At 39.4% G+C, this 13,851-nt stretch overlaps 1 protein-coding gene across 6 annotated transcripts in view; it reads left to right on the plus strand.

Moving 5' to 3' along the window:
* Positions 1-4,772: 4,772 nt before the first annotated feature.
* Positions 4,773-13,851, plus strand: part of p115 (General vesicular transport factor p115) — a 45,415-nt gene continuing 36,336 nt past the window's right edge. For all 6 annotated transcript variants that reach the window (XM_045766236.2, XM_045766237.2, XM_045766238.2 and 3 more), the window contains exons 1-5: positions 4,773-5,041; positions 6,904-7,038; positions 8,172-8,268; positions 9,647-9,818; positions 13,661-13,757. In XM_045766236.2, coding sequence (XP_045622192.2) covers positions 4,964-5,041; positions 6,904-7,038; positions 8,172-8,268; positions 9,647-9,818; positions 13,661-13,757 — 579 coding nt within the window. In that variant the 5' untranslated portion in view covers positions 4,773-4,963. The remainder of the gene's footprint in view (positions 5,042-6,903; positions 7,039-8,171; positions 8,269-9,646; positions 9,819-13,660; positions 13,758-13,851) is intronic.

Raw genomic sequence — 13,851 nt, forward strand, 5'->3', positions numbered from 1 at the left:
CGGCAAATTTGTTCTTATGTTTACCTGAGAGCCACTAACACTAGCGGCCTCGACGAGGACAAGAAGCCGACGGCTTGTCGAAGGTTCCCCTATTTGCCTTGGTGATCTTTTCCAGCTGTACTTTAAAAGTTAACAGAGTTTTGGCATGTATGGCTTCGGCGGGTAGGCGGTTCCATGGGTTAATAACCCTGTGGGTGAAAAAGCTTCTCCAGTTGTCAGTCCCACATTGTGGCTTGTTGAGCTTGACACCGTTGCTTGTGGCTCCTTGTTTGTGTTACAGCTGACCTTCTGAAGAAATTGTCCGGGTCAACCCCTCATTCTTATTGGCCTTGCCTACTTCACTATTTGACTTGTTATATGATGAGTTTATTGGATACGACTCCTCCCTCTGGCATTCACTTAGCAACCATTCCACGTTGACCAGACCACACACTAGAAGATGAAGGGACGACGACGTTTCGGTCCGTCCTGGACCATTCTAGCACTCTAGCATTCTGGACCAAAAGCACTAACGATGCACTTATTAGTATGCTTAACTCGATTCATACAGCTCTTGATAAAAATGAGTTCTCTGTTGGGTTGTTTGTGGACCTGCGTAAAGCTTTTGACACTGTCAACCACCAAAACCTTCTTCTTAAATTACATCATTATGGAGTCAGAGGACACTCCCTACAATACCTCAAATCCTACCTTACTGACAGGCTCCAATATGTTTCTGTGAATAACACAATTTCTCCCACCCTACCCATCAACATTGGTGTTCCCCAGGGCAGCATACTTGGCCCTCTCCTCTTTCTCATCTACATTAATGACCTTCCAAATGCCTCCCAACACCTCAAACCAATTCTATTTGCTGACGACACAACCTTCATTTACTCCAGTCCTGATCCCCTTGCTCTAAATGCCACAGTAAATACTGAGCTAAATAAAGTCCATCTGTGGCTAACTGCCAACAAACTCACCCTTAACATTGACAAAACCTTTTATATTCTGTTTGGCAATAAATCCTCTAATCAAATAAATCTCAAAATAAACAATACCCAAATTTGTAACAAATTAGATGGCAAATTCCTTGGCATTCTCATTGACCACAAGCTTAATTTCCAGGGACACATTCTAAACATATCCAAAAAAGTTTCAAAAACTGTGGGCATTCTTTCTAAGATCAGATATTATGTACCACGCCCTGCCCTGGTGACTCTCTATTACTCCCTTATCTATCCATATCTCAACTATGGTATTTGTGCTTGGGGCTCTACTACCCAAAATCACTTACGTCCTCTAATTACTCAACACAAAGCTGCTATTAGGACAATATCCAATTCTGGCCCCAGACATCACTCGGTACCCCTACTTAAATCTCTGAATATGTTAGACATTAAGTCACTGCACATTCTCTCATGTGTATTATACATATATAAAACGCTAAACTATAATGCCAATCCTGATCTCAAAAGCTTCATAGAAGGTTGTATCAGAACCCATGAGCATCACACCAGAAATAAATACAGTTTTGATATTCCTAGAGTACGACTTAATCAAACTAGAAATGCTCTACAAATCAAGGGGCCCAGAATGTGGAATGACCTTCCCAACCATGTTAAAGACTGTACCTCTCTCAACCAGTTTAAGATAAAAGCGAAGCTATACCTAATAAATTCCCTGTAACCTACCTTACCCTTCTATTGTCAACCAATGTCTGTTTTTTTCTTTAATGAGCGCTGTTTGTCGACATAATTGTATTTGTGCTGCTTTTTCATCTATGTTTTCATTTCTTGTTTTCATTCTACTCATTATGCTCAATTAGTATTAAGCTTGTCATTTAAGTTTATCATGCCCGAAACGCTTTGCGTAATAGTGGCTTTAGGCATTGTATGTACTAGCTATACCTATAAGTCAAACAATCCTTGTAAATATTTATTGTATGTATGTACCTTACCTAAATAAAATTGTATTGTGTTGTATTGTATTGTATATTCTCAAGTCGATTCCCAATCGACTTGAGAATGGTCCAGGACGGACTGAAACGTTGTTGTGTACATAGCCTTAGTATACATAGCTTAGTTAACTTCTGTGACTCATTTAACCCATAATTAACTTAGACTATGATTATTGTTTACTTAAGGATTAAATTCACACTTCACAAATGTGTGGAGTGTGATTGACAAATGTGTCAATCAATCAACGGGAAGAATGTACGATTGTGAGTTACATGAAAGTAACTAAGCTATAAATAATTGTAATTAATAATAATTGTTAATTAATACTAAATAATATTATTTAATAAATTAGTCCCAATTCAATGCAGAGTTTTCTTCCAAGCACAGAAACTATAGATAGATCGATAAATAAATAGACAACTTTCAAATATTGCACCAAGTAATGGCGAGAGGAAAAAAACTAGACAGTATACATTACATTTGAAATTAATAATGGATGAATGGTAATAAATTGGTGTATGTTTGTATGTATACCAGACAAAGTCCATTTAATGGCAGAATTTAGCCATTTTGTGTAAAAACTTTTATATCTCATATTAATAATTATAACAGTAATCGAAAAAAGTCATAGTTTGTATATACAAGAGATGAAACAGAGAGCCATGAGCTAGAGCGATGTGCTGAGTCCATAAGGAGGCGGAGCTTCCAGAAATACCTTCCTGTGATTGGCTGTTGCGGGGAATGCCAACACTCTTTTATGAATAAAATTTAAACTAAGAAATAGGTCCTTGTGCACAACAACAAGGTTGTTGTGAAAAAGAACAACAATTTCTGTTTTGCACCTGACAGAAATCTCCATCTAACTGAATAATTTACTCGAATAAGAGGGCAGAGCAGTGTATCATTATTTGTGTGAGGCAATTAACACCCACTGATGACGTCACAAGTTAGGTAGCCAGCCCATGTTTCTGTAACACCCGTTACATCCTATAGTATTTAATTATCACTATATTAATACTTTTAAACACTTAACATTTCACTTTTTAGGTAGATTAAAGTTGAAACAGAATGTCATAAGCAAGGATGGTGTGCTGAATAAAGATGATTTATTAAGTGGATGGCACCTTTAGCTGATCCCTTCCTGTGATTGGCTGTTGTGTGAATGTCAACAAAGAATATCTACCAATGATATGCCATTTATTATGCACCCCATACCATCTGTGGGCGGAGCTTGGAACCTCCTACCCGAGCACAACAACCCGCCTTATGGGTTGCTGTTTGACTATTAATAGTGCGTTGGAAAAGCAACAGATGGCGCTAGTTGTATTTTGTGGGGTAATTTGTTATAAGTGTAATTTGATGTCAACAGATGGCGTAAGCTGTATCTTATGGCCACTGTTGACCTGCCAGTTGAAAGTGTTATTATCTGCCGATAGATGGCATCAGCTGTATTATTATTATTTTAATAATATTATTACATTATTAATAATGTATTATTATTGCTCTAAACACTGATCTATACGTCTGGTAGCTTATAATAAGGTTTTATACCATGCTGGTATTAGGTAACTAGAATTCTGCAATTACATTTTTTTGTATCTACTGTTGAGGATATGTAAGACAAATGTAAGGTTTTGAGGCTAGGTAACGATGATAGTTACAAGATATCATTTTCGTTACAAGATAATCATATCAAGATTATCAATAGGTACAATATAGCATAATTTGAGGATTATTTCTAGATACATTGTAGTAAAATTTGCATTCAATATAACAACATGATATGAGATGATAGCAGTGATTACAATGGTGAAGTTGTAAGGCTTATTTTCAGACTCCAAACATGTGCAGTGAGTCAGAATTCGGCTCAAAAATCACGGTCAGGAGTCAAATTTCCGACATTTCAGATATTTTGAAAACTGCAGGGGGGTTTGGGCAAAATATGACCCATCGCCGTTTTCGGTAATTAGCATATTTTCGGTAAAAAATGTTGTAATTTGAAAATGAAAACAGGTGCAGAGTCAAAATTCGGCTCAAAAATCTCGCTCAGGAGTCAAATTTCCAACATATCAGATATTTTGAAAACTGCAGGGGGGTTTGGGCAAAATATGACCCACCGCCGTTTTGAGTAATTAGCATATTTTCGGTATAAAAGGTCGTAATTTGAAAATGAAAATAGATGCAGAGAGTCAGAATTCGGCTCAAAAATCACGCTCAGGAGTCAAATTTCGGACATTTCAGATATTTTGAAAACTGCAGGGGGGTTTGGGCAAAATATGACCCACCGCCGTTTTCAGTAATTAGCATATTTTCGGTATAAAAGGTCGTAATTTGAAAATGAAAATAGATGCAGAGAGTCAGAATTCGGCTCAAAAATAACGCTCAGGAGTCAAATTTCGGACATTTCAGATATTTTGAAAACTGCAGGGGGGGTTGGGCAAAATATGACCCATCGCAGTTTTCAGTAATTAGCATATTTTCGGTATAAAAGGTCGTAATTTGAAAATGAAAATAGATGCAGAGAGTCAGAATTCGGCTCAAAAATCACGCTCAGGAGTCAAATTTCGGACATTTCAGATATTTTGAAAACTGCAGGGGGGGTTGGGCAAAATATGGAAAGGGTGTAATCACCCACGGTGCAGCTTCTGAAGGAAGTTCTTATGCTCGTCAGCCTTGCATACGCCGCTGATGTTATCCTTTTGAGTGGCCACGTCTGAGTTAAAAAACAAAAAAAGTGGCACCAGGCATAATGCAATCTCACCTACGTGTCCTGCAATGTTCATGTATCATATATACCCCCACTTGTAAGCGTAAAATATTGTTATTGGTGATATTATGAGTAGTGGAGAGTGAGAGGAGCGGGTCGTCTGCACCTACGTGGACACTATACCCCGTCAGCGGCTCCTTCACAGCTGCTCCGTCACAACTCCCTCATATTTAGCCCCATAACCCGCCTGTGAGGCAGCAGTAGGGGTTGTGAGGAGTGGTGAGAGTGTGTGTGTGTGTGAGGTGGCGGCCAGGACATGGATTACTTGAGGTCTGTCACCCAGAGCGTGCTGGGGGCGCCGCCCCCGGGACACCAGCCTACTGGCGCTGATACAGTAAGATACTTTTATGTGTCTCATGTATCATTAGGGGGGCGGGGGGCTACTGGTGTACAAGCTGGCTAGGATATTGTTACATATTTTTGTTCATTTTTATTGTTTAGCTGTGAGAAATTCTGTATGTTAATGGCTTTGTAAGACTTACACAGTCACATATGTACTGTATGTGTACTTTCTCAGCCACTATGTACCTTCTTGTGTGCGTATAAATGTATAAGTAAAATGGCACACACCTTGGGCTACATTAAATTATTTATCGTCTCAATATTCCTTTATTTTGTTCTCGTTTGTCCGAAGTGTTGTACGTATTATTTTTTTAATTATATATACAAGAGTTCTTACATTCTAGTACAGCCACTAGCATGTATAGCGTTTCGGATAAGTCCTTAATTCTAATATTCCACGGAATACGACCCGCCAAATCGTTTAACAACTAGGTACACATTTTACCATTGGGTGAACAGAGGGTGCAGTTAAGGATTGGCGCCCGGTCAATCCTCCCCGGCCAGGATACGAACCCAGGCCAAAGTGCTCACGAAACGCTGGGCAAGTGTCTTACCACTGCACCACGGGGACTGCTGGCTGCTGAGTATATACTTAGTGGCTTTAGGCAGAGTATATACACTAGCTTTATCTAGAAATCCAACATTTTGTTTGTAACTCATTTTCTGCGAATAAACTTTTACCTGAATAAACATTATTATTATTGTGATGTCGTTGGTCTCTGACCACAAGAAAGTTATTGCACGCACCATGCATATAGTTTTATTTTAAAAAGTTATGAACAGAGAAAGGGGACATTCTATATAATGACTCTGGAATGGACGCTGTATGTGCAGTTAATACGAAGATATTAAATAAATAAATAATAATAAATAAATAAATGTTTATTCAGGTAAAGTACATACTTACAATAGGTTTTACAAAAATTGATAGATTTATAGATAGAGCTAGTACATACAATGCCTAAAGTCACTATTACGCAAAGCGTTTCGGGCAGGAAATATTAGCAGAAAGCTGACAACATCCGAAGTGTCATTGTGAGCCAAATATTTGAAGTTCCTGATGCTGGTCTCCAGACAAGTGTGCATTTAACCCAATTTGTACATAGTTCTAGTGGTATAAACATGTTCAATACGTTAATAATAATATAACAGAGATTATGGGTTGGTGTATGAGTGTTGTATGCTCATGTTGAGAGTGTGAGTGAGTGTATACGTAATGCTATTGAGTACACATTTAATGTATTTGCTATATGTGCTCTTCTCATAATGCTATGCATGCTTGTGGCTTTACAAGGATGCAAGGATGTAAAAAATCAATGCTATGTACTCTCATAAACCCACTGTACCTTCTTGTATATAAATAAATAAATAAATAAATAAATAAATGTATATGCAGACAAGCCTGAACGGCTTATAAATGTACAGTATATAAATAGTCTCCCTAGTTTAGTGCCTTCTTTAAATAATTGCAGTACTTACTTAATGTGTTAAGGTGTTACTGTAAGCAATATATTTCTAGGGCCCTTAACCACTGTAGTGTGCCCACCATGATATCATGAGAAAAGGGAGTGCGCACACCAACATATCATGTTTGTTAGTATTTCGTAAGATTCAGAACGCCTGCGGGTACATGGGACTTGCATTCTGTTCCTCAGGACTTCATTTTGAAAAAAATTGTCTGTATCCCTCCTGGGTAAGAGAACCTCAGTGCTGCCAGAGGGAAAAAAGGCAGGCACATGCAGCAAGAGCTCACTCGCACTGCTTAATAATGTTGAATAAAATAAGTAACTGTGATTATTTTGTGATAATAGCGTTATAGATCTATATATGTACGGAATTGTAATTTATTTTCAGGTAGAACGGTTAATAGACAGGGTCCAGTCGTCTACTCTTCTAGAAGATCGTCGTGATGGCTGCCGCGCACTTAAGGCCATGTCTCGGAAATATAGAGTTTTGGTTGGTGCTTATGGGATGGATACACTTATACAAGTTAGTATGTGTGTGTATTTACCTATATATATATATTATCCATAATTTTCTAACTAAAATTTTTTCCTTATTTGTTTTCAAATGTAATAAACTAATTGGTTTTATTGTAATCTTTCATGTAAATTTCACGACTAGTGCTTAGTACGTGAATTCCTTTTCTAGGTTGTGAACTTGGCCAAGACAAGATTATGCAAATGTTAACCAATTGCTTGCTTAATTTTGTAATGCCAGCTTGGCCTAAAGTAAGAAAAATCAATAGGCGTCTATTTTTTGAGTTTGCATGCCACTATTTCCGAAGGTATATCGTATGATCTGCATTTTTACGGGATCATTAGACAGACAGAATTTATATGGCATAAATGCCATAGGGATTATGGTTGTCCTTGCACCATTATTTTAAGGTACAGGTACTTGTGAGTTGAGTTTGCAAGCACTAATTTCAAACTCCATCAATTGCATAGACCACATCAACCAATGGACAATTACTACTGCAACCTGTCCTCTTACAAAGAACATCGTATTTCAATCATGTGTGTTACGTGAGGCCAAAAATTGTCGTATTTGGAAATAGAAGCATCTCGCGAAAGTGACGTACTGTCCTGGGTTCTCTGGTAGGTTAGGAGAGGACACTTTAATTTGACTATTTTCTTGATGCTGGGAAACCTTAGACAGACGGACTGCCTACTGATCCATCAGCCAATCACATGCCCAGTTAACCAAACCCACCACCAGGTGATAGCACCAACAAAACATTTGCATTGTCCACATATACCAACTTCTCCAACATCCTGACTATGCTAGCAGCCATAGGCAAGCAAGCACTGCTACTTGATCAAGTTATTCACTTCTACCAGCCTCGGGTGAACTGGGCCAAGTTCATACTGACTGTTATTCTCAACCTTCAGGTGGTCATCAGTATTTTGAATCAAAACAAATTGTCATTTGATGATGATTGCAATGCTATAATCAACATATAATTTAATCAATACTTAATAATATAACTACACTCTGAGGGATTAAAAACTATTTCAGTGCCTTTTTGATGACTTGTCATCTGTATTCTTTATTTAGTTTAAGATTATATATCGTGCATGTTTTTCTTTGTGTACAGTATTATTATTGCTCCATTTCAGGTTCTGGAGGCTGACAGAAGTGACCATGAAATTGTTAATTACTCATTAGAGACTCTGGTTAATATCACATCTCCAGAAGAGTATCCAGAAGAAATAGGTAGGAAGTTATGTTATGAACCAGCTTGGCTTTTTGTATTATTTATATTGGTTTTACCTTTCCATCATATTAATGAATTGGTTTTAAGATGATTTTCTGTGGGGAGTCCCGTCGGCTCCTTGAAGCTATCCAAACTGACATATGCCAAATTAGTTTGGTGTCATCAGTCCCGGGAGTTCTGTGCCTACTGGAGACCAGAGTCGGAACCTGGTCCACACAGAGAGGCGCAGGGAACTATGGCTGTATTAGCACTCACTCTACATTTAGAATACAGTACTGTATGTCATTTGTGTCATCGACCAGGGAAATCACCCAGAAAGGTAGGCAAAACTTTGCTCCCCCCTTCCCCTCATGGGGAAGGGGGGAGGAGCACTAACGAGCGGGCGCACTAGTTGGATGTTGATGCTAGCTGTTTGTTTGTTTGTTTTCTTTTGAGGGGAGTTCTTTGTCTTTGTTTGGACAAAAGTTACAATTTTCACCAGTAGAGGGATTGTATTGTTTTGCCTACCTTTCTGGGTGCTCTCCCTGGTCGATGTCACATGTCAGTTTGGATAGCCTCAGGGACCCTATGGGGGATTATCCAGAAAATGGCATTTCATTACATTCAACGCTGGGTTTTTTTCATATCTTGCATTAAAAGTTATACAAGGTATATATCTTGACTACTCTCATTTATCTGGAAGGAGGGGGTGGGGGAGGCAGGCTCTGGCTCTGGTGTCCAGTAGGCAGAACTTCCACAACCGATGTGACCTGTAGTATGGGGCAATCTCAGCACGATAGTTACAGGAAGCCACCAGGGTTCTACCAGAAACAGGCATTTCATTACATTCAACACTGGGTTTGTATCACGAAACTTGTAGAACATCGGTATTCATAAATACAGCATATTCACATTACTAATATGGGTTAAATAATAAATCATACTAGTTTTGTTGATATCACACTGTATACATGCATTACATGTAACTATCTTTATGTTTATGCACCATTACAAACATTAAACAGTTCAGGTGGGTGTGAAAATCCTGGAACCAGTTGTCCAAGCACAGCCTACCCCCCAACACCTGTTGAAGGAAAATGGCACCTGATATCGCTATGCACACTGCTAACATTAGCCAAAATACTGCTGTTATTATCAGAATTCTGGTGACAAAATTCCGAAAAGGAATTTTTTTTCTAGGCGAGCATGAGGTCCTGTTGCATGATGAGTGCACATTTGACTTTTCAAATAACAGTGAGACAAGGAAAGTACATTTAATACTGCTGCTTTACTTTTGACTTTTCATAACTTAATAATTATGTCTTTCCGAAGGAAAATAAGGCTCTCGGCTGTAATAAATTTGTTTCACGAGATTATAATGTAATCTTTTCCACACAGAAGATGAAGGTGCAACTCTAACTGGTCACGCCTCTGCAGTAGGAGAGCAGTTCACCGAGATATTCACCAAGCGGCAGGAGAACATAGAGCTCTTGGTCAACCTATTGGATGAGTTTGATTTCAAAGTGCGCTATCCTGCAGTAAAACTACTCATAAATTTACTTAAAAATCGGTTAGTAAACTGTATTGTTTTAATTTCTTTATTAGTTTTGTCTTGCAGTTCAGTTTGGTTGTACAGTAATTAGTTATAAGGTGTTTCTTATCAGTTGATAAAAATGCTGCAGTAATGAGAGAGAGAGAATTGTAAAATACAGTATAGTATTTGCTGTATATTGTTGGTAGTTTTATTGTATTTTAAGCTTTCCCACTTTGTTGACTTCTAAGGTGAATACAACATTCTGCTGCAATATGGCAGTAAATATTGAAGTCAAGTAGGGTAATATTCTAATTAGTGGCACTACTGGAAACACTTTAACTATTGACATAGGGACATACTGTACTGATATTAGGGAGCACCGGAAGAGATCAGCCAGCTAAAGTGAGCTACAAGACTCGACATCATACTCGCTTAAAACCTTTGCAGTCCCTACTTGTCAGTACTGGTATTAGGGAGCACCGGAAGAGATCAGCCAGCTAAAGTGAGCTACAAGACTCGACATCATACTCGCTTAAAACCTTTGCGGTCCCTACTTGTCAGCCCTGTGACCACCGTGGAGCATCTTGACTACCGTTAGGCTTTGTCATGGTTCAACTGTATGGTGGCAGTGCCTGAGCCACAACGTATATATATACCACCATACTGTGTCACATTTTCCTGCCAGTCATTCATATTGGAGAACCATATTAAATTTGTGGCTGTTAAATACATTGAAGTTTTTTGGAATGGGGTCATGCTTACACAGAATTGCTTGGAGTGTATACCATTATTCCACAGGCAGCTTGATATATGAGGTAGATGATTAGTGCTTCATACTGGGTGTCTTTCATTCATCTTTCATAGTAGTGCATGATTTCCCACCAGGTCCTATCCTGACTAGGCCTTAAGGTTTCACTTGCCTTTCATTGCCAAGAGTATCACATCATGAGGTTGGGGAATGATGATATCTTGCCTGTGCAGCTAAGATTTGCTCCTATATTCTGGCAAAGGCAGGGCCCCTGGTGACCTGTTATTAGTCATGCGCCAGTTTGCGTTGTGCAGTATTATTCTGCGTCCGGAGAATCCACAGCTTGCTGTATGGTGCAGCATGCAAGATTGGTGAATGGAGAACATATTACTATACAAATGGTCACTCCTGTTGTCTCCTGCATTCATCCTGTTACATTTTCAGTTATATTTCCCCCCTGGGTGGGTGACATTTGTGGTGTTTGTGTGGGGACTTTCTTGGCTCCTTCTCAGTAGACTATGTATGCAACACCTTCCAAGTTGAGGACTCGGGCTCATAAATACTGTTGGTGTAGTTCGTAGTTTACACATTTTGAAAATGTTCCGCATCCTCCGCACTCTTTTGAGGAACTAGGCAATCTTGTTGCTATGACCTGCAAGATGTTTGGCGGAAAAGGTCTGTACAGTGTGCATATGGTTGGGTTTACGTAACCTAACCTAAGAAGCACCTCAAGGTAACATACAGCACTAAAATTACTGTACACTACATGAGCCTGGAATGGTCAGTTCTGACTGCTAGCTGCTGAAGCATCACTGATTAAAGGCTCTTTGCTTTCTGGTGAGGCTTTACTTTTCCTCTTCACAATATTGTTCCTCGCTTTGAAGCTGGAAATCTAATCTTTACTTTGCCTTGAAATGCATCATTCCAAGGCTGGCTGCAAACCTGCTCGTAGCATTTCTTATTTCTGCACCACGAATTGTCACACAAACTGTGCAGTGTTGTGCAAACCACTTATACACAGCCTCATCCAACTATGCATTTTTGTGCAGGCTTCTTTCTATTACACCCCCTTCTAGCACAAGCTCCCTCACTCACTAGTAGCTGTGTGTTTCATGTAGTTATCTTTGTTTTCCTATATCAGAGACAATACTCATGCCTATACCAAAATTTGGTATGAGACAATACTCATGCCTATACCAAAATCTTTGCCAACACTTACAATTGACCAGCTATTTTCACAAAGTTCAATCACACATAACTTGTCTTTAATTTTTAGCATAGCTTTCTTTCTCTTAATACCACCGGGATAATTGTTGCCGATACCAAACCAAGTCGGCAAAAAATTATCAACGTTTCTACAAAAACAAAAAACAAAAAGTTTTTCAGTCATGGCATGGCACTCTGGTATAATGCGAGGGTGGGGGGGGGGGGGGGAGAGCACATGGCTTATTTACGTTGACCGAGCCTGGACAGGTCCAGTTGGGGTGCATGACCAGCAGAGGAAAAATAAACCTCTAATTTTATCAGGGAACTACACACTCCAGCTTGTATACACAGTCTTTAAGATATTTTCTGTTGCTATGATACAGTATTAATATTTGTATGTTTTTTATTATAAATGAATTGTTTTAATATAATTTTTGGTTATACGGTAATCATATGCCTCCACATGCCTCTCATCCCCCAGATGGTCCATAATGGTCCTGACTATTCCCCTGACACCCTATACCCAACACCACTCGCTCCAACACCTCCCATACCCTGCCCCCTCAAGCCACTGCTGTATGGGGATTAATGCGGTATAGCCCGATGCTGTTCTTGGTTCTCTGACCAACCCTCCAGTTATCTGGATTCCTGTCCAGATGGTGAAGTTTTCAAATATCTGGATGCGATTTTGACCGGTTCAGCGTTGGAATTGAATCTCCCAGGAATTGAATCTCGTTTCTGTCTTGACTGTGTTGTTTGGTCCCTGCTTGTGCTGCCTAACTAACATGCCCTCTTTTTTCCTTAAGGGTTTAGCTTGGGTTCTCTGGGACCTGCCCTGGAAACACCAACCGAAACTGTCTCTATTTTCCGCTTGTTACAACTTGTAATAAAGTTGTTACATCTTGGCTTAACGTGTTTATGACGTATTAGAACGTTGTTACAACTTGCTATATTGGTTGTTATAACAGGTTACGAGGTGTTAAAACTTGTTCGAACGTTGTACCAACGTCGTAGTTTCGGTGTGTGTTTGGCGGGTGGTTGCTTGTTTGGTGGGGGCACAATATACGTCTTCCCTGTTTTCTTTTATGGTATTCCCTCACCACTGGTGGCCTGTCAGGTTGCTCCAGTTTCCCGTAGGCATGGGCTTGAGGCTTCTTCTTGTATTATTAAGGATGTTATTTTATTTTTGCCAGAATGCTTTATTTGTTTATTTTTGTTTGTTGTTTTGGCCTATATTTGCTGGCTTGGGTTTTGTCTTCATGCTTGTGCCTTTTCCCTCTCTTTCTCCATGGTAAGTCTCATTTTTGTTCTCTGTGGTTAGTTAGCTTTAGGGAGTTAACAGGAGCTTCCAATACAAATCTAGTATTAAATGTAATGAAATGCTTCTTTCTGGAGAAGCCCCAGTGGCTCTGATATCCCCCGCCCCCCCAACCCTCCTGGTTCGTTAGTTTGTCATTGTGGTGGTTCATCAGCTCCAGGACTAAGGGAGCCGGCCGGGGTCAGGCCACTTGGTGGTGGTAATTGGTACTAATGAGTTTCAAGCTAGTTTGAGTGAATCTTTTGTTCTATGTGAATCGTTAGTGGAGATGTTTGACAGTTTTGAGGCTTCGTTTTCTGTGACCCCTCCAGTTGTCTGTAAAATTTTGCCGACTTTGTGGAGGCTTTTTCCTGATAGGGCGGTGAATTGTCACTCGCTCCTTGTGCCACTATGGTTGTGTTCTATTGACCCGGGTCTGGTTGTGATCCCCAGTAGGCCAAACAAAACTTCTGTGACTTACGTGACCTTTTAGTATGAAGCAATCTCGGCCAGATCACTTCAGGGAGTCACTGGGACTCCTCTAGTTCATTACATTCATTACCAGACTTTTACAAATACTGTAGGTAGAAATGCAATAAATGTTTGTGGTGGTGTATTCCTGTACAGACCAAGAGATCTACAAGAGGTGATCCTTGTTATTCCAAGTGGAGTCTCCAAGCTTATGGATTTGCTCTCAGACAGCCGGGAAGTCATCAGGAATGATGTACGTATATCTCATTGAAAATATATTGTTTAGGCATATTTTTTGTTTACAGTATGTTTAAAGATTTGATATATATAACAGTTTTCTTCATATA

Source organism: Procambarus clarkii, chromosome 12 (assembly GCF_040958095.1).
Source record: "Procambarus clarkii isolate CNS0578487 chromosome 12, FALCON_Pclarkii_2.0, whole genome shotgun sequence".
Taxonomy (NCBI): Eukaryota; Metazoa; Arthropoda; class Malacostraca; order Decapoda; family Cambaridae; genus Procambarus; species Procambarus clarkii.